The sequence below is a fragment of the Electrophorus electricus genome, chromosome 2 (genome assembly GCF_013358815.1).
Source record: "Electrophorus electricus isolate fEleEle1 chromosome 2, fEleEle1.pri, whole genome shotgun sequence".
Taxonomy (NCBI): Eukaryota; Metazoa; Chordata; class Actinopteri; order Gymnotiformes; family Gymnotidae; genus Electrophorus; species Electrophorus electricus.
Window position 1 is genome coordinate 34,010,000 of NC_049536.1, and position 19,667 is coordinate 34,029,666.

General features: G+C 44.4%; 2 protein-coding genes across 5 annotated transcripts in view; one reads left to right on the forward strand and one right to left on the reverse strand.

Annotated features, from left to right (window-relative positions):
• The window catches only part of itga6a (integrin, alpha 6a), a 17,721-nt gene extending 6,101 nt beyond the window's left edge, over nucleotides 1-11,620 (forward strand). For 2 of the 3 annotated variants that reach the window (XM_027027544.2, XM_027027542.2), the window contains exons 2-25: nucleotides 1,115-1,242; nucleotides 1,520-1,599; nucleotides 1,830-2,091; nucleotides 2,857-2,988; nucleotides 3,460-3,673; nucleotides 4,043-4,236; nucleotides 4,708-4,802; nucleotides 5,202-5,329; nucleotides 5,413-5,502; nucleotides 5,658-5,719; nucleotides 5,909-6,078; nucleotides 6,521-6,664; nucleotides 6,835-6,950; nucleotides 7,223-7,382; nucleotides 7,554-7,637; nucleotides 7,727-7,806; nucleotides 7,919-7,996; nucleotides 8,090-8,192; nucleotides 8,293-8,469; nucleotides 8,762-8,863; nucleotides 8,961-9,071; nucleotides 9,183-9,281; nucleotides 9,378-9,503; nucleotides 10,325-11,620. In XM_027027544.2, the coding sequence (XP_026883345.2) occupies nucleotides 1,531-1,599; nucleotides 1,830-2,091; nucleotides 2,857-2,988; nucleotides 3,460-3,673; nucleotides 4,043-4,236; nucleotides 4,708-4,802; nucleotides 5,202-5,329; nucleotides 5,413-5,502; nucleotides 5,658-5,719; nucleotides 5,909-6,078; nucleotides 6,521-6,664; nucleotides 6,835-6,950; nucleotides 7,223-7,382; nucleotides 7,554-7,637; nucleotides 7,727-7,806; nucleotides 7,919-7,996; nucleotides 8,090-8,192; nucleotides 8,293-8,469; nucleotides 8,762-8,863; nucleotides 8,961-9,071; nucleotides 9,183-9,281; nucleotides 9,378-9,503; nucleotides 10,325-10,489 (2,961 nt within the window). In that variant the 5' untranslated portion in view covers nucleotides 1,115-1,242; nucleotides 1,520-1,530 and the 3' untranslated portion in view covers nucleotides 10,490-11,620. Of the gene's footprint in view, nucleotides 1-1,114; nucleotides 1,243-1,519; nucleotides 1,600-1,829; nucleotides 2,092-2,856; nucleotides 2,989-3,459; nucleotides 3,674-4,042; nucleotides 4,237-4,707; nucleotides 4,803-5,201; nucleotides 5,330-5,412; nucleotides 5,503-5,657; nucleotides 5,720-5,908; nucleotides 6,079-6,520; nucleotides 6,665-6,834; nucleotides 6,951-7,222; nucleotides 7,383-7,553; nucleotides 7,638-7,726; nucleotides 7,807-7,918; nucleotides 7,997-8,089; nucleotides 8,193-8,292; nucleotides 8,470-8,761; nucleotides 8,864-8,960; nucleotides 9,072-9,182; nucleotides 9,282-9,377; nucleotides 9,504-9,779; nucleotides 9,902-10,324 lie in introns of all 3 variants that reach the window. The other variant, XM_027027543.2, reaches the window with a different exon arrangement.
• A 1,015-nt stretch (nucleotides 11,621-12,635) lies between these two features.
• LOC113588399 (cytochrome b reductase 1) lies at nucleotides 12,636-19,589 on the reverse strand. 2 transcript variants are annotated; one of them, XM_027027563.2, is made up of 4 exons: nucleotides 19,544-19,589; nucleotides 14,723-14,931; nucleotides 14,465-14,619; nucleotides 12,636-14,124 (listed from the first exon to the last, which is right to left on the reverse strand). In XM_027027563.2, the coding sequence occupies exons 2-4, from the start codon at nucleotides 14,882-14,884 to the stop codon at nucleotides 13,848-13,850; spliced, it is 594 nt and encodes a 197-aa protein (XP_026883364.1). In that variant the 5' UTR covers nucleotides 14,885-14,931; nucleotides 19,544-19,589; the 3' UTR covers nucleotides 12,636-13,847. The 2 variants fall into 2 exon arrangements, with proteins under 2 accessions (XP_026883364.1, XP_026883363.1); XM_027027562.2 differs by having other exon boundaries at nucleotides 19,282-19,589.
• Nucleotides 19,590-19,667: the final 78 nt, after the last annotated feature.

Genomic DNA, 19,667 nt, shown 5'->3' on the forward strand with positions numbered 1-19,667 from the left:
CTTTCTTTGACATGTACACTTCATCCCAGACGTGGAGCTTTCTTTCTGTTCATCCTGATGGTAGAGGGGAAAGTTCAGGTGGTCAGCTGCAAAGTGAGCTTCATTCATGTAGCTGCTTTTTTCCTCAGATAACAGGGATTCCTTTGAGCGACATCTGGTAGCAGTAGCTCCTTGGAAATCTCGCCTGTTTTTAACCAGGGCCTTCTCCTGGGCGTGTGCGCGTTTTTCAGCTCGTAACCCCCATGCTCTGGCCTGTGCAACCCAGCCTGGAAAAAATGAGTTTATCCCGACATCATTCCTCCAACAGTATTTTCCCTGTGTGCGCTGTTGGTACAGCAGCAGCAGGTTTTCTTTTTTTGGTGCCTAGTGCAGTCGCTGCGGACAAAAGCCGGCCGCTCCGAAGGCGTCCTGCGTGAGGTTGAGCAGGGAGGCGCTGCACAGCCCGGGGTCCTTCACAGAAGCCTGACACTCGGCCTCCCTGTCCAGCTGAGCTCGGTCATGTCTTCCATTTAAAGATTTTTTTTTACAAGGCGAGAGTGTAAGGAGGCAGAATGTGCTATATGAATGCGGCTGTGGCCTAAAGAATGAACGTGTCCTTCTAGTGACATGCAAATTCAGGTTTGCACTGCATTTGTACCTTAATTAAGTGTTTTTTTCTTGATCTGAAGTAATGCAAAAGCAGTTAATTGCTGCGTTTTTGAACGGAAATCTAGCAGTGGGACTGTAGCCAGGGCGTTCGTATTCTACATGGTTAGCGCGGTTTCTGCATTGGCCCGGTGTGATGACAGCGACATGCATAAATTAATGACCTAGCCCATCTGGCTGATGGGAACAGGAGACAGACAGACAGCTGGTGCTATGGTAATCTGTCATTTGTACTCATCATCACACGGCTACGGGTATTACAGTCAGACCATCTATCTAATAAAGGTATTGAAAAAGTCAGGACAACAGATTGCCACATTCATTATGTGAATGTCATTATTGTGAAGATATTTTAAACACAAAGGCACTATATGGAACAACAAGTCTATGTAACATTCCTTATGCTGTAGTGTATTCATCATTAATGCTGTGTGTGTTGGCTTCTGTGATTTTCACCTTTTTTCCCCAGACTGTTAATTGGAGCCCCAAGGGCCAAGGCGTTATCCAATCAGGCAGCTAACATCACGGGGGGTCTGTACAGCTGTGACATCACCACCCATTCAGACGACTGTGATCGGATCGAGTTCGACAATGACGGTGAGTGTCGTAGCAGCACTCGTGCAAAAAGAAGCAAGTTCAACATCTTCTGGCAGAACATTAAGAAAATCAACTTTCTGTTCAGATTGCATCATGATGATGTTTTGAAGTTTCATTTTGTGAATTACACTGTTTGACCTATGAGCTACACGGCATGACCCATGAGCTGACAGAAATGGACTGTACTTCTAAAATGTCCACCAAATATATTTGAGTGTTCAAAAAATTTTGAAGCCAAAGAAAGTTCATTAAATGTGTTGGAATACTCTACCCTTAGCTGACGTGCGCATGGAGAATAAGGAGAATCAATGGATGGGAGTGAGTGTTCAAAGCCAGGGCCCTGGAGGAAAGATCGTGGTGAGACTCAGTTCATACTCTACCCTAAATGCCACACGTTATACAGTTGTACTTTTATTTCAGGCAACAGTTTATATTTAGCTGTTGCGCTCTGAAATCTTTTTGCTTTCAGTTACACTCCACTTCTGAAACCTGCTCAGCCGAGCATCTTGGTTATGAGCTAAGAGCTGGCTGGGTTGTGTCTGTGGTGGGCGTGCACGTGGTTCACCTCTCTCGCTCTTCCCTGTCAGACATGCGCGCACCGCTACCAGAGGCGTCTGTTCGCAAACACGCCGCAGGAGTCGCGCGACATCACTGGCCGATGTTACGTGCTCAGCCAGGACCTGAGCATCGACAGCCAATCAGACGAGGATGGCGGGAACTGGAAGTTTTGCGAGGGTCGTGCCAGGGGTCATGAGAGGTTCGGCGCCTGCCAACAGGGCCTGGCAGCAGCCTTCACCAGAGACTACCATTATGTCATCTTCGGAGCCCCGGGGGCTTACAACTGGAGAGGTGTGGCAAGCACTCTGCAGTAGCATCCTGAAAAAAGTGCTTGTTTCAGGAAGCCTTAAAGCATTGCTAGAACAGCACAGACCCTTCTCATTTTTGACAAGCGTCCAATCAGCTCTGTCCATGGGATTGCCAAGGAAATTATATGACATCTGCTCGAGCCCAGTCACGGTTCAGCCAAATACCTTTATTTGAAGGCGCGCCGGGCAGCCAGCCTTCACATATGGAATGTTCCAGACTCACTGTCTTGATTGTTTGCAACATTAAGTGAGAAACAGCACCTGGGGGGGGGGGGGGGGGGAAAATAAACATTAACTTGGTAAAACAGGAGGTTCAGTGCCAACACACACACACATACACACACACATTCACTATGAAACCCATAACATTAGGAAACATGCATGTTTAAGGTTTTTTGCTCAGACAAACTTGATTCACCTCATGAAGTGCTTAATTACATACGTGTGCCAGAGTAGGTTAAGCACTTAACCTTGCTGGGCTGGATTTTCCTAGTGTGCCTGTTGGAGCTGCTATACTGCACATCATTTAACCCCTTCTGTGCTTCACACTGGCCCAGATGAAGATGGGTGCTGTTCTAAATAATTCCTCATCAGTTTTATTCCTGCTGTTTTCAAACCCGTTCGCATTGCTGATGCGTTTAAATTTCTTCCATACTGTGACTTGAACACATCAGCGCTGTGATTGCTTCCTTGCTCAAGCTCCAGTCTCCGCCCTCTAATGGCATGCGTGTGGCTTTTGTTCCGGCAGGTGTGGTGCGGGTGGAGCAGAAGAACAACACCCTGCTGGAGATGGGATTTTACGACGATGGGCCGTACGAGGTCGGGGATGAAAGCCGCCTGGAGCCAGATCTGGTGCCTGTGCCTGCCAACAGCTACTTAGGTGGGACTGAACTCTCTCCTTTGCACTCTGAGCTTTGGTCACTTGTCATTGTATTTGTGTGTGTGGGTGACATTTGTGCTGAGAACAGGTGCTGAAAATTAGTTTCTGTACAAGTTGTGCACGGGAAGAGTCCACAAATTCTGACTGGTTTATGTGAGTGGACATTATACAGTTATCATGGACAGACAATGATTTCTGGGATGGATCTAGCATATGTTTTCGTGCTACAAAGCATGCCCTTGTGTTTCGTGTGTTCTGTGTCGTGAGAGGCCCATTTAGTTTAGTGTAGCTATGTGTTACTGTTTTCACACACAGTAATTGCTCATGCCTGTCTCCTCTGTGTCCCACTGGTCTGTTACGCTGGACGATTCCCTTAGAGAGCCAACAGTATCTCTGGAATGCATTATTTGCATCATCAAAAAGGCCAAATGTTTTACAGCTCTGAAAAATATTTTGAATTTTTGTCTCAAGGTTTCTCGCTGGATTCTGGCCACAGCATTACTGAAAAGGGCAAGCTGATTATTGTGTCTGGAGCTCCAAGAGCCAATCACAGTGGAGCTGTTGTCCTATTACGAAAAGAGGGGGAGGTGTCCACCATGCTGTCTCCGGAGCATGTTCTGCAAGGCCCTGGACTGGCGTCCTCGTTCGGATATGACGTGGCAGTGGTGGACCTAAATGGAGACGGGTATGGACAGTGGATGGATTTTTTGCATTAAGCCAAAGATATCAAAGAAGAACTGAAAGAAAACACCTACAGTGAACTTTTCACAATCTAAATGAAAGAAATTCTGTCTTGGTGCTTAGATGTGAGACTGCCCCAGCACTGCTGCACGTGGAACTTTACTGTCTGTGTGCCAGACAGAAACTGAAACATTGGTGGACAAGTTTAGGTTTAAAAAGTAAAATTTGTTAAAGTTCTTATTTCCCAGTTGATTTCAGGAATTCATTCTGCTTGTTGGTTTGAGCTGCAATAGAACATCCAGACAGCTGGAACACCTCTGAACATGAGTTTAAGTGTTAAGATGTGTGTGTGTGTGTGTGTGTGTTCCTTCAGGTGGCAGGACATAGTGGTGGGAGCTCCTCAGTTCTTCCAGCGTGATGGTGAGGTTGGGGGGGCCGTGTACGTCTACATCAACCAGGCAGGGAGATGGAGCAGCGTCGTCCCCACCTGCCTCAGTGGAACTAAAGACTCCATGTTTGGACTGGCAGTGAGGAACATAGGAGACATCAATCTGGATTCCTATGAGGGTAGGAAACGTTGAATAACAACGTGTGTGTGTGTGTGTGTGTGTGTGTGTGTGTGTGTGTGCGTTCACTTGTGTGCGTGTGTGCGTGTTATTCAACATTAATAAAACTGGGCTCATTATAACTCAAATCTCATGACGAACAACAATGGCATTTAACCCGTTCCACTATTACAGTGTTTAAAATGACCAATACTACAGAATATTTGTTGTGAAAACAATATGTTTACAATATGTTTTAATTGTAGGATAACTGTGTTCATATTTATATATTTTATCAGTTGAGATTGTGAATGGTGTTAGAAACAATCTGTTCATTTATTTGTGTTTCATATTGTATCTTTGTGCAGATATTGCCTTTGTATGGTTTGAAACCAGTCCCAGTAATAGTCCCAGTGTTAGTTTTAGTGTGTGCGCTGGTTTGCATCATTGCTCATGTCTTCATCAGTACTCATCATCCTCTCGGCTCTGGTAGATATAGCAGTAGGAGCTCCCTATGCAGATGGAGGATCTGGTAAAGTGTACATCTATCATGGATCTGCTGATGGTGTTAACACAAAACCAGCCCAGGTCAGGAAATCTCTCTCTCTCTCTCTCTCTCTCTCGCTCCCTCTCTCGCTCCCTCTCTCGCTCTCTGTCTTTCGCCTGCTTCACGCTCTCTGTCTCTTGCTCGCATGCTGAATGCCCAACCTCTCAGTCCCCTGTCTGACTGTACTGGATATGGGCTTTTGTAATGGATGAAAGGCTGGAGAGCAAAACACCATTACAATGATAAAGGGCAGGTAGATGATAAAGGGTTGGGCTTAGATGGAGATGGACAATCTTGGCCAATTTTAGACAATTTTATGACAAAGTATGAAGGTACTTCAAGGCCTCTACCACCATTTTCCAAATGTCCCGAGTATAGATCAGTGAATGCACAATGCAGCATGGTCCTTTACCACTGACATGGTTTTTAACTCTTCCCAGATTCTGGAAGGGACACACCATGGTGTAAAGATGTTTGGCTATTCGTTGGCTGGGAACATGGACCTGGATGGAAACTCCTATCCCGATCTTGCCATCGGGTCTCTTTCCGATGCCGTGTTTGTTTACAGGTATTTACACGGCTTCATAGATCACGAGTGGCTGATTCCTTTCACCTGTGAAACTGAACTGAACTGAACTGAACCCAATTTAGGGCCAGACCTGTCATCAGTATCAGGAAAGAAATCAAGGTCACGCCAAAGGAAATTGACCTGACGAAGAAAACGTGTGGCAATAGCATTTGGTAAGATATGAGTTTGTGATTTGTTGTAGTGTTGATATCGATTAAACGTTGGTAGCAAGGAGAACCACTTATATTTGATCTTTTTTTTTCCTTTTAAGTGAATTTATTTTCAGTGGGTTTTCTATGTAGTAATTATGAAACGTTGTCGTTTACAGCTTGACTGTTGAAGCTTGCTTTACCTACAAAGCAAATCCTGTCACGTACAACCCCAAACTGAGTAAGAGCAAGACTCCTTCTACTCTGATCCTCTCAATGTGGACAACGTTTGCATTTATGTCACTCCTCTCTCATGCTATAAAGGTTTAATGGTACTTATTACCATGCAATCCTGAAATTACCGCACGTTTCCTGAAATGTCTTATAATGCTGCGCTGAAGACCGACTGAAATGCGTCTGTCCCGGGCAGCCATTTCCTGCACGCTGGAGACGGAGGCGCTCCGCCGGAAGCAGGGCTTGCCCTCTCGTGTGGCCTTCCTGAACAAGACGTCAGCTGATCAGGACTTCCAGTCTACAGGACGCCTGGATCTGAGAGGACAGAACAAAAGGACCTGCTACAAGGCCAAGCTTCGGCTGCAGGTACTAGCATAGTCACTGGATCCTGCAAAAAGCATGTGTAAACATTCTGTTACATGTGTAAACATTCTGCTACATTAAAAAAAAACACTTTTCTTCTTGGACCATACTTGTTTTAACATTAATTTTACATAAATTGGCCCAGTTGGGTGTTTTGTCCTCTTTATAACTGGTTACTGAGGCAGACCGTTATAGAGCCTGAATTATGCACAGTGTAATGGAAATTTAGCAAGGGCAGATTTTAGCGATGGCTAAGGTAAGGGGGGTGGGTAGATCTGGGAGGCTACTGGTAGCACAGGAAGGCCACGCCCCCAGCTGGGGGGAGGAGGGTGGTGAGGTTTCATTCCGGAGAGAGTTTGGTAGAAGTTGGAAGCCGAGAGGGAGGATTTTCGTCCTCCTCCCAGCCATCAGCTACTTCACGAGTCCGTGGAACCATCCCTCTCAGGAGAACATCAAGGATAAGCTGAGGGCAGTCCCCATCGAGGTGTCTGTGGCCATCGAGAGAGCTCAGAGACAGAAGAGACAGAGCTCTCTACCAGAGCTGCTGCCTGTGCTTGACCTGAGCGCGCCCAACAGGACCAGCACGGAGGTAAGCACACCCAGAGATCAATTAGCCTCGTTTACACTTACATGCACGTGTACATCTGCTCAGTCCCAGTCAATAATTAGCACTTAATATTATGATTTAAAAAAAACAGATGAAGTTATCATTCATATAGGTGAGGATATGCTCACCAGTTTGTCTATTTACGGTCTCAGGTGAACTTCCTAAAGGAGGGATGTGGGGCCGATAATATTTGCCAGAGTAACCTGCAGCTCCACTGCAGGTTCTGTTACAGAGAAACCAACCAGGACATCTTTCCTCCATTACCCTTGTAAGTTACCAACCAGGACATCTTTCCTGCATTACCCATGGAAGTTACCAACCTGCCTTTGTTACCTGTTATTGTCCGAGCAAACTATGAAGCTCCAGACCGCGAATCAAAATGATATTCCTGGATTTTGGAGTCACTGGTAGTTCATTTCTGTCTGTCTGTCTGTTTGTCTGTCTGTGAGATAACCCTGTGCTGGCACTTAGAGGCATTTTTATTGTGTTTAACAGAAAAGTGTTGTGGTGTGTAACAGGAGGTGTTTGTTCCTGTAACAGGAAGAATGGCATTGCGGTGGTGTCTCTGAGCGACCAGAAGGACATTGCCCTGGAGGTCACGGTGAAGAACAGGAATGGAGACGATGCCCACGAAGCCAAGCTAGTCGGGCTGTTTGGCGAGTCGCTGTCATACTCTGGGTTCAGATCCCAGAGGACCACGGTAGGTGGTGAAGATGGAGCAGAGAGCCTTGCAATGCTCTGGCTCCTGGAATCACTGCTATGATAAAATGACAATATAATGGGAAAAACCACAAAAGGAAGGCTCCTGAATGGTATGGTTTTTGCTAGGATAAGGCATTAAAAAAGTAACCAGAATTTTCACATCCACCAGGACAAACATGTGATCTGTGCGGCCAATCAGAATGGATCCCAAGCAGAGTGTGAGCTGGGGAATCCGTTTAAAAGAGACTCGGAGGTAGACTCTTCCGTCCAGGAATGTTACTGGTCAAACAGAGTTTCCTTCCTACTGTAGCGGTACTGAGCTTTCTGGTCGCAATGTTTTAGGTCACCTTTTACATCATACTGAGCACGGCAGGGATCTCTCTTAATACCACAGAGGTGGACGTCCGCCTCCAGCTGGAAACGTGAGCTGCTCTAAATCTCTTTGGCACAGATTCGTGTTTAAATTTTCACCCTGAGCTGCTCCATTCAAAATGCCTGCACAGTAATGTTTCCGAGCGCATTTTTCTCCCCCAGGACGAGTCTGCAGGAAGGTTTGAGGAGAGTGAGAGCGAAAGCTAACGTCGTGATCGAGCTCCTGCTCTCCGTGCAAGGGTATGTGCAGTTACTCCCACCCCCCATAGCCTCACATAAATACACTACAGCGCGTGACATTTTGGAACTAACAGCTGTTTGTCACGGGGTCAGGGTTGCCAGACCGTCTCAGGTGTACTTTGGAGGAGAGGTTAGAGGAGAGAGTGCCATGAAATCAGAAGAGGAAGCTGGCAGTTTGATCGAATATGAGTTCAGGGTAAATAGGGCTATTCTATTAGTGTCTTCTTTTAGTGTAGTCTATTAGTACTATATGCCATTTGTTAATTTATTTGAAAAGCCAAGCATTTTGACTGCAGGTAATAAACCTGGGAAAGCCTCTGAAGTCTTTTGGCACAGCGTCCCTCGACATCCAGTGGCCCAGAGAGAATAGCGTGGGGAAGTGGCTCCTCTACCTGGTGAAGGTTGGCTCCAAGGAACTGGAGCAGCTCACCTGCTCCCCTGAGAATGAGATCAACCCCCTGGGGCTGGCAGAGGTACGACATCCTCCATGTCCTCTATTGCAGCCTCCTGCTTCAATTAATGCTCAGAACAGCTGATTGTCACTGATTGTCACCTGAGCTAAACTCTGCTCAGCAAACCATGTCATAAGTACCTCAATCCTTGAGCTAATAGTTACATTTCCATTTACTTTAAGGGTCTTGCTCAGGGGCCCAGCAGTGGCAACTTGGCAGTACCTTAACCTCTGAGCTACCACTGCCCCCATCTCCTGCATATATACCTACCACAGTGTTTACTTGGCGATCAACTTGTGCTCGGTTATTTCAGGGATCCACTTTGTCCAGGAGAAAGCGTGAGGCAGAGGAAAGAATCACATCGGAGAGAGGCAAAATATCTCTCTTTACAGATCAAAGGAAATACAGGACTCTGGTGAATGGTCTTGATATTATCAATCTTTCCAATTATAGGAGAACTGTATCTTGTTTGAAGAAGTAGCCTAACCATCTCCATCCGTGCATTGTCATAGTCGTGTTCTGGGGATGCAGGCTGCGTGGAGATCAGATGCCCCCTGCTGGGCCTGGATGGTAGTGCAGACATTATACTGCGGTCCCGCCTTTGGAACAGCACTTTCCTCGAAGTAAGTTACAGTGATGTTTGTGAGGACACTCATGAATAATATTTGGAAGGTAAACACACAGACTGAATGCACTTTCTTTTTCTCGCTTTTTTTTTTTTTTTTCAAAAACAGGATTATGCTTCCTATAATTACCTTGATTTGATAGTCACCGCGTCCATCAGCCTTGATGTTTCTGCCAAGAACCTTGTGCTGAAAAATCCCGAAACGCAGGTGTGTTAACGGCCACCGTGGTCATGACCTCTAACCCTCTTACCTTTCTGTTAATTCACGAGAAAAGTTAATATGTCCATTTCTCTGCCTGGACAGGTGAGACTGACGGTGTTCCCGGAACACACCGCGGCTCAGTTTGGCGGGGTTCCTTGGTGGATAATTCTCGTGGCAGTCCTAGCTGGAATCCTGATGCTCGCTCTCCTTGTGCTCCTCCTCTGGAAGGTAACCGCACACCAAATCCCACGCTGCAAACCTTTTTTAGTATTTGTTTTCTCATTGCACAACGTCTACACATTTCCATACAAATGGCCACCATTTTGCTAAAACCATTGACAAACTGTTTGGTGCCGGATGTTGACTCATGTTGCCAGGTTCAGTAACGCGAGCTCGTGGCCCGTGCAGGTTTGAGGCAGAAGCGGTCTCGCCACAGTGTCGCCTGTAGTGTCGTCTTTGCTGCGCCTCTTTTGCAGTGACTCATGCCCCTTGCTCCCTCCGTAGTGTGGTTTCTTCAAGCGTGCCCAGAAACACCAGGTCGATGCAACCTATCACAAAGCTGAGATCCACACTCAACCTTCTGACACAGACAAGCTCTGCACAGAGACCTAGAGGGTTCCGCCTGGGTAAAGCGTACAAGGCTACCGTAGTGCTTTTCACCACCACTAACGCATCTTTTGCTCTGCCAAATGGAGAGAAAGGAAAGAACAAAGCACTTTCTTGTGAATAGTGTGTCTGGTTTGTCAGTGCTGTGCGAAGTTTTGAAACTGCTAGTGTGTAATGAACACACAGAGTCTTTAACGCAAGCTGTGTGGCGTTTGCCCTCTTTCCTGCGTCCCTTCTAACTCCTCTTTGTTTCCTTCCTTTTGTTGGTGCTTTGAAGACACTCCTTTGCAAGTTTGGCTGTTCTGTCCTGTCTGCAGTGTGTGCTCTCAGAACTTCAGTTTCAACCCTTCCGCCAAACTCTGCTTTCAACCCCTCTGCCATCGCTAGCTCAGGTTCCGTGGAATTTTCAATTAAACGCCCTTTCCTGCATTTTTCTTCCTCAGTGCGGCTTTTTCAAACGTTCCAAATACGAAGACAGCATCCCCAAGTACCATGCAGTGAGGATCCGGAAGGAGACGCGTCAGTTTACGGATGGAAACGGCATGTTTGACCCCTTTGAAAAGAAGCAATGGATGACCATGTGGAGTGAGAAGGAGAGTTCCTCGTGAAGCTCCCACCTCAGCGGTGGGAGGAAACACTAGGACCATGTGAGGTGCCATGAGGAGTGAGGTACACTGAGGCAGAACTTCAGATCCATGTTGTCAGAGTGGAGAACCAAACTTAAGCTCTTTCCACACACTGGATTTGGCTGCAGGATGCTGTCATCTCTGAACAGACCAGGCACATGATTACAGATGTAACTTTTTTTTTCTTTGCTGTTGACTTTGCGAGCAGAATGGAGATACACTACGTCATTTTAGATGATTCCTGGAATGCTGAAGACTGAACCAGTGTGTTTTAAATACTGAAGTATTCACACATATTGTTTATTTATTTTCTTTTGTGATTAATTAGCCAAAGATTCTGTAAGTTTCAAAACTTTCTAAAAGTCTGAAAACCGTTTTGTCACAAGAAGATTATACGGCTAGAAATAACCGTTTGTGCACGTTGTGTAATCCTACACTGATGATAATGACAGCACTGTGATCATGGAACAGTCATTACCGGGGAACTCACTCGACCGAGGCTTTGTATGTGTTTTGAATGTGTGTCTGCGTTCAGTGCTCTGTAGTCATTAATAAATCTCAGGAAGATCTTAGTAAGTTAGCCCATAAGCTGAACCAGGTGTGAAAACAAGGACAACCGAACAAAACACAGCAAATCTTTAATGTTTAATGTGACTGTGAATGAGAGAGCACAAATATGGGCACATTACCGTAATCCACAGGTATCCAGGGCCGCAATGGCTGTAGGTATCACGTTTCAAACCTGCCACGACCTTCCGGTTTCACAATGAGCCCATGCCAGTTGGTTCTAATTACTTTGGAAGCTGAGATACAGTGAACATGTGGACTGGCATAAAGTTCTAAAAACTGGCCTGAATTAGTCTGAAAACAACGTGGAACTTTTTCAGCCCTCTATAGTCCGTCCACTCACAATCGGAGAACTGACCGTGTGTCGGTGAGCATCCTTTGTAGTCACTTTAACAGTGCTTGACGCATTTCGGAGTTTTTCATGAATGATCTTGTTTGGTCAAAAGGCAGTGTTAACTGTTTTTTTTTTTATATACATTTATAAAGGCCTGTATATGTTTATGCAAAACTTTCTAAATGTAAATCATAAAGTGAGTTGGACTTTTATTATGCCTTACTTTTATTATGCCTTACTTTTCCATAAAAATCTGCTCAGTCACTGATGCCATAAAAGACTGATGCCATAAAGGTTGAGATTTTTTTTAAACTCCCAACACCCCTTATTATCCATAACACAGGCTTAGATATATTGCATCACATTATTCATATTTAAACATGTATTTGTAATTGTAATTTATAGGAGCATTTTATAAGTGAACAACTACAGACTATATCCCATGTGATGGCATGCACAATTTTACCATGTTACCATTTAGCATGTTCACTGATGTTTAAATATCACTTGGGTACCAGACCATTCTTCAAACATAAGGGACACTAAAAAGGTTATGGCGTGGCAGTGGGTGTTACACTGACTAGACTTTACTGATGTCACTGCCAGGGCTGGGTTTGGATTGACGTCTGCTAGCCCAGTATTCCAGCTAACAGTGCTCATGTGCTCAGAAACTAACCACTGATGAAAGTTTAGAGAATGGATGGTGGATGGTGAGTGTACACACTTACACTCAATACCGATTACCCAGAAGACCCTGCCCTGTTGAAAACATCCATCATTAGAGGCCAACAGAAGAACAGCTGTACTCAGTACAAAACAAATCGTTCAGCCCCCATCAAACAGCTAACCCATGTGCAAAAATGGATTATAACTTAAGATTTTACAGTAAAAGTTAAGTCTGCATACTTCCTCAAGCTATAGATGTACCCAACAATGGGACTGGGACTATTATGCGCATATTTTTACAGGATTTGCACTGCGATATTACAACTAGCTTTTAAAATACAATAAAAGGTCTACTCCTTCAAGATCATTTAAAGGACTTGTCTGACTATATTTTTCTATAACTTTAATAAAGGTCAGGTTTTTTTGGGAGGGTATGTATATCAATCGATCACTCTACACAACACACACCCCTGTGAATTCAGAGGAGGAATGTTATAGTCAACGTGCACTACATAATCATCTGTTCTACGGTGTGAGCAAGTGAACAAGTTATACAGAAACTACAGCATACTAGTTTATTGATGATGTTGTAAATATAAAAATATAGCAATCATTATCTACAGAATGATTTGAGGATGAAAATGGCAAAAAAAGAACAAAAATTGGTCTTGACCAGAAAGGAACATGTAAGGTAATAGCCCAACGGTACTCCAAAATACTAACAATCTTGATTGACTACGCTTGTGTGTTAATTTTGATGAGAGTCTCACGGATGTCACCCCTTCAAGGAGAGGGTAGAGTGTGATGGAGTTCATCACCCAGGAAGGCACATGTATGTTCTGACTACTGCGTCAAAGAGCTTGCACTTCAGTCTGGTGGTCAGTGCAGATGTTTACCACCTGGGTCTGAGACTGGGCGTGGTTGCTGACCGCAGCCTCTGTTGCAGTGTCTCGCACACAGAGACGTGCTACAACAGGCCGAGCTAACGTTCAGGCCTGATGGAGAACGTTTACACGTCTCTGTAAGGAACATGGAGAATTTAGCACCTGAATACATGGATCGACCACGGCACTGAACAAACACCAGACCTTTTTTCGCCCCCAACACAAAGGCAGCTGCTGGGCAAACCATTACATATGCGATCAGGCGACCCAAAACTACCACAAAACAGTCTAACAGCTGCCTATCCAACAAAGCTGTAAACATTTTTATACACCAAAAGAAAACTACCTTGTGAGATCATTTGCTATTGTAAAAGGTATGCTTTTTCAGTTATTGAATACAGCACATCTTGTTGCAAAACAGTGATGTTATATTAGTGCAATGTAATAAAAGGCAATGACAGAAGAGAGTTAAATGATAACTTGGTAAGAGTACAGCTCACTGTACTGTACTACAAATAGTGTTCAGTTTGGTCTGAAATTAGTAACTGAAGTTGGAACTGATAAAGACAACAGTGACAACAATCTCTGTCCTACCACCTACAACGAAAATGCAAATAATTTTCAATAACCCAGATGGAGACATCCCTGTGAATAAATGCTGTATAATGGCTACTGTTATCATCCCTTTCAACTCTTTAAAACAAGTTTAAAGATCAATCTTATGATAGTATGGCACACAAAACTTTGACAACAGCGTAAAAACAGCCCTGATATAAAGCTCTTTCATCCAAGAACATCCTTAGGTTTAGGTTTGGGGATTTTTTTTTTTCTCATTTGCTCTGAAATAGTAACGCTCAGCAGGCAGACACCTGCTCCTGCGGCTTCTGCTTCACACTGCTCCTCCAGACTCCTCCGTCTTGGCACCTCGCCTGCGAGCGTCGTTGCTGGCCTCCAGGTCAGGCCTCTCCGACAGGGCCGCGGCAGGTTTGGTGCCGGTCAGCTGCGGCTCGCTGCTCTGCGCCCTGCGAAGGTGCTCCTCGCTCGGCCTCCTCCAGGAGGGACGCGTGGCGATCCAGAGGATGAGGCCCCCGAACACAGCTATCAGCACCCCGAGGATGTTAACGAACATGGCCTCGGGGGGTGAGTCTTTGTACTTTGGATCTTTCCTGAGTAAAAATTACAAAATGAGACTGTTATGCCTTAAAAGATGTCATACATGTGTTGGTGGGGAAAGAATACAAAGAATAGTTCTGATGTTTCTTTTTTTTTTTTCCTAAAATATGAAATACTATTGGTAATGTCTCAAATAACTAAATCTATGAAGCATTTCATAGACAGGACTGAATCTGACCACAGCAGAGAGAAAAACAATCATTATCAATCTGTGGTGGCTTCCTTTGGATGACGTGAAGTCATAAACTACACATGCATACAACCTACAGTTTTCAATAGTTGACACAGATCGTTTATAGTGAGCGCACAGAATGGGTATTTAAGCATACTTACAGGGCAAATAAGAGCTTTTCAGTAATGCCCATGAGAGCAGTAGCGATCACACAGCCAAAGATGAACAAGCCACTGTAGACATGAATGGGCATAAGGGCTGCACGCAGATACACAGGGCTCACAGGCAGGAGGTAGACGCTGACCCCCAACACGACCTACTCAGTTACAGAGAACGAAAAAGGAGCCAGAGTACTGCTGCACCTCATGCTTTCGAGTGCTGAACTAAACGACGAGACGTGAACGTGACGCGGACCTTACCTGTAGCGAGTAGAGTATGATGGCGGCTAAGCCTACCCAGCTGTGCAGGCTGTACATGTTGGGGATGTTCTGAGCGTTATGGAAGTCGAACACTGCTACCAGAGAGACAGCAGCCAGGACGAAGGCCAGCATGTTCAGGCCTGCATGAATCAACTTCATCATAAGCTTGCTACACTTCCAGGTCCAGGGAAGTCTATAGACAACAATTGCTGGACACACACACACACACACACACACACACACACTGTATCAGACGTGCCTGATACAGTTACTGCATGTGCAGAGGAGCCTCAGAATGGATAGCCGTCGATTAACTACTTTAAGAAACCATGCAGATATGAAGAAAGTGTGCTGCTTTGGAAGTGTCCACCATTTCACTGCGGGTTATACTGGGTATGACTATGTATGTGACGAATAAACCAAACTTGAACTTGAACACACGTTATTTTTGTGTTCACCTCATTAGAACAGATTAGATTGCACTTAAACCTCCATTAATTTATTAAAATTAAATATTAAATCAAATTAAAACGTTTGACATTAATTTTAATTTTCTAAACATTATCTGTCTGGTATTGCGATTCATATGGTCGTATACAATATACCATATTACATCAACAAGTTGATTTAGTTGTCAGTACACAACGTTGCAGCGAAAAACCTGGTCAAAACTGTCTTTTGCCGATTTCTGTTTCGATACCGCTACATTTCGGGTTGCATATACATTATTTCAGTTTATTTTATGTCATATCCATTATTTAAATTCTCCGGTACTAATAATTGGTTTACATTATGTACATTGTGTATTATGGATTTTATTGTTCTCTGGTCGTCTGCGTGAGCGATAATTAGTGGTTTTCAGCTGCGATTATTAGCATGATGAAATAAAGCAGGATAAGCATTTCTCATATTAGGACAGAACAGTTATAGCTTATCGTTCAGTTAAGGTAACATTTCAAATCATGTGAGGTTTTCATTATGAACTCGGTTATAATTTATTCCATTGTTTTATGAGCAGTTTGATTATCGACTTAAAAATAATTTTTAAAATAGTTTCATACCTGTAATAACTTACTCTGCTTTAGTCCTAACCGCCTATATGGGTAATTATTTGGCATTGAATTAAGTTCTATTAACACCCACTCATGACCTCGTCCTCGTCTGACATCATATCATTGTCGTTCATTTCAGCCATTCAGTGTCTGATGCCAAATATGGATGAAGCAAAACAGACGAGGAGAAGAGGCGTGGCTCAGAAAGAACGAGATCGAAAGAAAAGAAACTGTCAGAAAGTGCATCAACGTGCAGAAAACTTGTGGATCTGTTCAAAGGTACTAATACCGGCCAGGCCAGACAGGCCTGGTGCCATAAACAAACAAGGGGATGAAGAAATGGATTCAGTATCTGCCATTCATGAGCAATCAGCAGAGCATCAGCAGATGAAGCTGGACCATCAACGGGTTTAGTGGAAACTGGTGAACTGGCTCAGTCAGATGATACAGACGTGCCTGATACAGTTACTGCACGTGCAGAGGAGCCTCAGAATGGATAGCCGTCGATTAACTACTTTAAGAAACCATGCAGATATGAAGAAAGTGTGCTGCTTTGGAACTACCACTCAACAAAAAACTGGCAACAAAGTGGTGAAAAGATGGTTCAAATAGATGGTGGTTGTCATTCAACAAAGACAACTATTCTCTTCATTGTTCAGTGTGCTTAGCATTTTCCAGCACCTCAGACAGATTAATGTTCATGGAGGGAATGAGTGATTGGTGACATATTCATACGCGTGTTGAACACAAACACTCTTCTGCTCATTTGAGATGTTCTGTGGCATATCTGCTAGGTCAGAAACAGACCAACGTTCCTCACTTGCTCACACGTAGTCATCAAAATGAAGCGAGAAACAAATGACAAGTAACGGAAAAAGGCACAGAAGTGGTCAAACTCATTTGGTAAAAGGGGCTGAGCCACAGTGGAAGTAATGAAGAAGCAGCATACACGCTTGACGATGAGATCAACCATGAGACATTTCTGGAAATTGTGAAACTACTTGGGAAGTATGACTCCTGCACATCCGATCCTCTTTCTGAGGTTGTCCAGAAGAGCAAAAGCAAGAAGCAACATGAGACTGAGGTGAGAAAGTTTGCGGGGTTGAGGATCCTCGGGTACTTTGCTGTCTAAAACTTCAGTGAATTAGGTTGTCACAAGTATCCCTGATAAAATACGGCAATTTATTTCTGAAGAAGTAACCGACATGTTTGCTGTAGAAATTTATACCACTCAAGACATATCATCACAAGACCAGTGCTCTGTTGTTGTGAGATATGTTGATAGCATGGGCACTATCCAAGAAAGATTGGCGAGTGTGGTGAAATGTGAGGGATCTACTGGCAAAGCTTTTGTGCAACTTGTTTATCACGTTCTGCTTGGAATGAAGCTTGACCTTAAGAACTGCATTGGAAACTCAACTGATGGTGCAACAAACATGCAGGGGTGCTACAAAGGCTTTGGTACTCTGCTATCAAAAGAAGCTCCTATGCAGATCCATGTTTGGCACCATGCACATATATTAAATCTCGTGACCGAAGCTACAAGTGTTGGGGTGACTAGCACATCGGTATTTTCACTACTGAATGAGACTGCAATATTCTTTCGGGAATCTTATCAACAAATGAACATCTGGAGTCAACATTCCACCGGTGAGAAACAATTCAAACGATTGGGAACTATCAGGGAAACCAGGTGGTGTTTGAAGGATGCTGCCTTGAAGAAAGTGTTTGGTTCATTCAACGACTCGAGGATGTCTTTTCATGGAAATTATCACCACTGTCCCTGCCACACTAGTTGCTCACGAGGTCCGAGCAGCCGTTAAAGCCAAGATGGAGGAATACACTGACAGTCTCCTGAAGTTTGAAATGGTTCTGACATCACATGTGTATCTGCAAATATTCTCTCAAACTACAGAGCTGTCCAAGTATCTACAAACTGTGCAGGTGACCGTGTGAATCGCTGAGGAACATGCGCATGCTGTGGGAAGACTTCCAATCTTGTCATGGTACAGCTGTTAAGTTTGTTCAATGTGCTAATGACCAGCTGAGTGAACCGGATCTAGATGAAAATCTTGTTATGGAAGCGTCTCTTCCTGTGAAACAGCAAATAAGCCAAAAACGCATGGGTGGCGAACAATGCTCAGATGAGGGTACATCAGCTTCTGATCCACTGAACAAATATCGAATTCAAGTGTACAACCAGATACTGAGCGACAATTTGACACACCAACATCTGCGTTCTACGCCGATCTGTCGCTTCTTCACCCGAGGAACTTTGATGAAGTTCCATTGGGAGCTATGGAAGAGCTGCATAGACATTGCTCAGATTTGATGATGGCGTCACTGCTGAACAACAACGAACAGAACTGCAAAGCTTTGGACAGCAGCGGTCAGCACTTAAACAATCAGTAGCAGACGCTTATACTGTGAAGGATGACAATGACCGTGAAGACAACTGTCAACTTGCAAGTCTTGTGAAGACTTTCCTCTCTGCTGTTACAAGGTGCTACTCCAGTTGAAGCTCTTAACTGATGCTTACTAGAGCATTGGGCTTGCCTACAATATACTGCTAACGCTGCCTGCGTCACAAGTGCAGTGTAAAAGATCATTCTCTGCACTGAAGAGAATCAAAAGCCTCCTGAGAAGCACAATGATGCAAGAACATCTTGAGGTGGAGAAAAGTATCCTAGCCAAACTTGACACTAACAGTGTTGGTGATGTGATTGCTAAAAGTGGCGAACTACGTAAACTACTAGCCTACTGCCACTGACTGAGCGAACGTGTAAGCCGTGTTACTACATTTTTATTTTTCATTCAATTTTATTTCTAAGCATGCCGTCTAATTTTAATTGTGTCTAAACAACAGTGAACAGATTAAGTTTGGCAGCAGTTTAGATAGAGTTCTTATCATAGCAAGGAGCGAGCCACGTACTCATCACATATTTTAAGAACATTATAATGAATAACGAGCCGGGTAGGTCGCCCTCGTCCCCTCCCTGGTTGAAGGATGCCCGGGCCGGGTTTGAGCCCCAGTCCGCCCTTGTTGGTAGGCCTGTGGTTTTTGGGCCAGAGCCCGTCTGCCTTTCTGTATAGTCCACTGACCAACTAACACAGTTCCCTGAATATTCAAAAACAAGACGGTGTCAAAGTTGACATGCTTCCCGTTTTGCGTTCACATCACAACGCCACTAACGTTTATTGTAGGCCCGTCTGTCTCCTAATTTAAGTCTCGTCCACACCGATCGCAAAACAAAAACACAAAACCTGAAAGACGGACCAAAAAAAGTACTTCGACAGTTCGACAATAGTTATCTTTTCGGACAACTCGTACGATCTGCAGTGAGCAGTTCAGAGGTAGACTTGTTTTTGTTATATAAACACCAGTTAGGCTATTTGACACGAGCACTAGAGTAAGAAACTTGCTATGAAAACACTAGTTTATCGCAGTTACGCAGAGAACCTCAATTTACATGCAATTACACGAATAAACTATTATGGACGTCTTACCAATTCCTTGAAGAAAAATAAAACCAATAACAACCAGAAGAGGATGCCAGTTAAATTCGGCCGGTCCTCCATCCCATCCAAGCCCTTCTCTGAAATGTAAAACCCATCTGAGAACCAGTACAACGGAGACGAAACCGATTGCAAAAGCAAAAATCAACAAAACAAGGAAATGCTTGTAGTTCTCCATGGTTGTCCTGTGGGCTCCACGACTTAACTTGTGTCTCACGGACGAAAAGTGTAGCGCGTTCTAACCCAAACTCACTAGAGGAATTTGGAGAGCTCGTTCCGGCGGCGGGGTTTATTCTCAACTTCACACGACCCCGTTTAACACGCCCTGCTCCCCCTTGTGTTGAGTTTTGTAACTTGCCACATCCACCACTATTACG

Excerpts from the sequence above, each read along its gene's own strand:
- LOC113588399 (XM_027027562.2), bottom strand. The coding sequence starts at position 19,468 with ATGGAGAACTACAAGCATTTCCTTGTTTTGTTGATTTTTGCTTTTGCA. Across the intron at positions 14,620-14,722 it reads TCATACTCTACTCGCTACAG|GTCGTGTTGGGGGTCAGCGT; the intron begins GTAAGGTCCGCG and ends GTAACTGAGTAG. Across the intron at positions 14,125-14,464 it reads GAAAAGCTCTTATTTGCCCT|GAAAGATCCAAAGTACAAAG; the intron begins GTAAGTATGCTT and ends ATTTTTACTCAG.